The sequence below is a fragment of the Grammomys surdaster genome, unplaced genomic scaffold, assembly GCF_004785775.1.
Source record: "Grammomys surdaster isolate TR1022 unplaced genomic scaffold, NIH_TR_1.0 125919, whole genome shotgun sequence".
Classification (NCBI taxonomy): Eukaryota; Metazoa; Chordata; class Mammalia; order Rodentia; family Muridae; genus Grammomys; species Grammomys surdaster.
In genome coordinates, this window is record NW_021620743.1 from 404262 (window position 1) to 405961 (window position 1700).

Here is a 1700-nt window from a genome sequence, read left to right on the forward strand (position 1 = left end):
TCACTATAGTGATAAATTATCATTATCACTTTTACCTCTGCCAGATTTACATTATTATGAATAGGGTAAAGGAACTATTTTATGCTTCTAATTCATCTTGTTTCATGTATAATTTTAGGTGTTTCTAATTTCTAAAGTTATTTCATTTAATGATTACACTGCTCCATCATTCTGGAGTAAAGTGAAGATTGCAATTGCTCTTTTGCCCCGAGGAAATGTGATTCCTTTCTTCTTGATGTCTTGTGTCTTATAAGAAAAAGTGAAATTCTAAAATAGTCAAATAAGAAGTTTGAGATTTCCAGAAAATTTGAAAAATTTGGGTCTTATCTTTGAAACAAGAGGGTAATAAAGATGCATAATTTCAGAAATATTTAATTGTTTTATAATTCCTTTTCTCCTAAAGGTAAAGTAGTTCTTTCTGGATTTAAAAATAAATAAACTACACTGTATACATGGAGAATAAAAGGAACGTGACTGAGTTCATCTTGATAGGTCTTACACAGAACCCCCAAATGCAGAAAGTGGTGTTTGTGATATTTTTGGTTCTGTACATGGTAACAATTTCAGGCAACCTGCTCATTGTGGTCACTGTCATCAACAGCCAGGCTCTGAGTTCCCCAGTGTATTTCTTCCTGAGCCACCTCTCCTTGATAGATACAATTTACACTTCTTCAGCTCCAAAGCTGATTGTGGACTCCCTTCAAGAGAACAAAGTCATCTCCTTTAATGGATGCATGGCTCAAGTCTATGCAGAGCACATTTTTGGAGCTACTGAGATCATCCTCTTGACAGTGATGGCCTATGACCGCTATGTGGCTATCTGCAAACCGCTACACTATATGATCATCATGAACCACAAACTATGCATTCTCCTGGTGGGTGTGGCCTGGACTGGAGGATTTCTCCATGCAACTATTCAGATCCTCTTTACAGTGTGGCTGCCCTTCTGTGGCCCTAATACCATAGACCATTTTATGTGTGACTTGTACCCATTGTTAGAACTTGTCTGCATGGACACACACAACCTTGGTCTCTTTGTTGCTGCCAACAGTGGGTTCATCTGCCTATTTAACTTCCTGCTCTTGATGGGATCCTATGTGATCATCTTGCGCTCTCTAAAGAACTATAGCTTGGAGGGCAGGCGCAAAGCTCTCTCCACCTGTGTGTCTCACATCACAGTAGTTATCTTATCCTCTATTCCTTGCATATTTGTATATCTACGCCCAGTGACCACTCTGCCAATTGACAAAGCTGTTGCTGTCTTTTATACTATGGTGTCTCCTCTACTGAATCCTTTAATCTACACCCTCAGGAATTCTGAGGTAAAAAATGCAATAAGGAAGCTCTGGAGGAAAACAGTGTAAATTCAAACAAAAATTAAACAAGGGACTTTGGACATTGCATTCATAGGTAATACTTATTTTTTTTGCAGAAAGCATAGATATTTACATTATGATTTGCAAATTATGATTATGAAGTAGCAATTAAATAGTTTTATGGTTGCGTGTCACCACAACATGAGAAATTGTATTAAAGGCTTACAGCATTAGGAAGGCTGAGAATTACTGTCCTAAACAAAGCTAACAATATACTGTTTAAGTACTGTCTTAAATTTCAAATGTGTGCATTATTGGTGATCGTTTCCCATATTCATATCCTACATATAATTCCCTATATTACATTTATAAAACTATAAATAT

General features: G+C 36.6%; 1 protein-coding gene across 1 annotated transcript; it reads left to right on the plus strand.

The window, feature by feature from the left end:
• Window positions 1-440: 440 nt before the first annotated feature.
• Window positions 441-1364, plus strand: LOC114608509 (olfactory receptor 4C12-like). Its single transcript, XM_028752471.1, has one exon. It carries the CDS (start codon window positions 453-455, stop codon window positions 1362-1364), a length of 912 nt encoding a protein of 303 aa, XP_028608304.1. The 5' UTR covers window positions 441-452.
• Window positions 1365-1700: the final 336 nt, after the last annotated feature.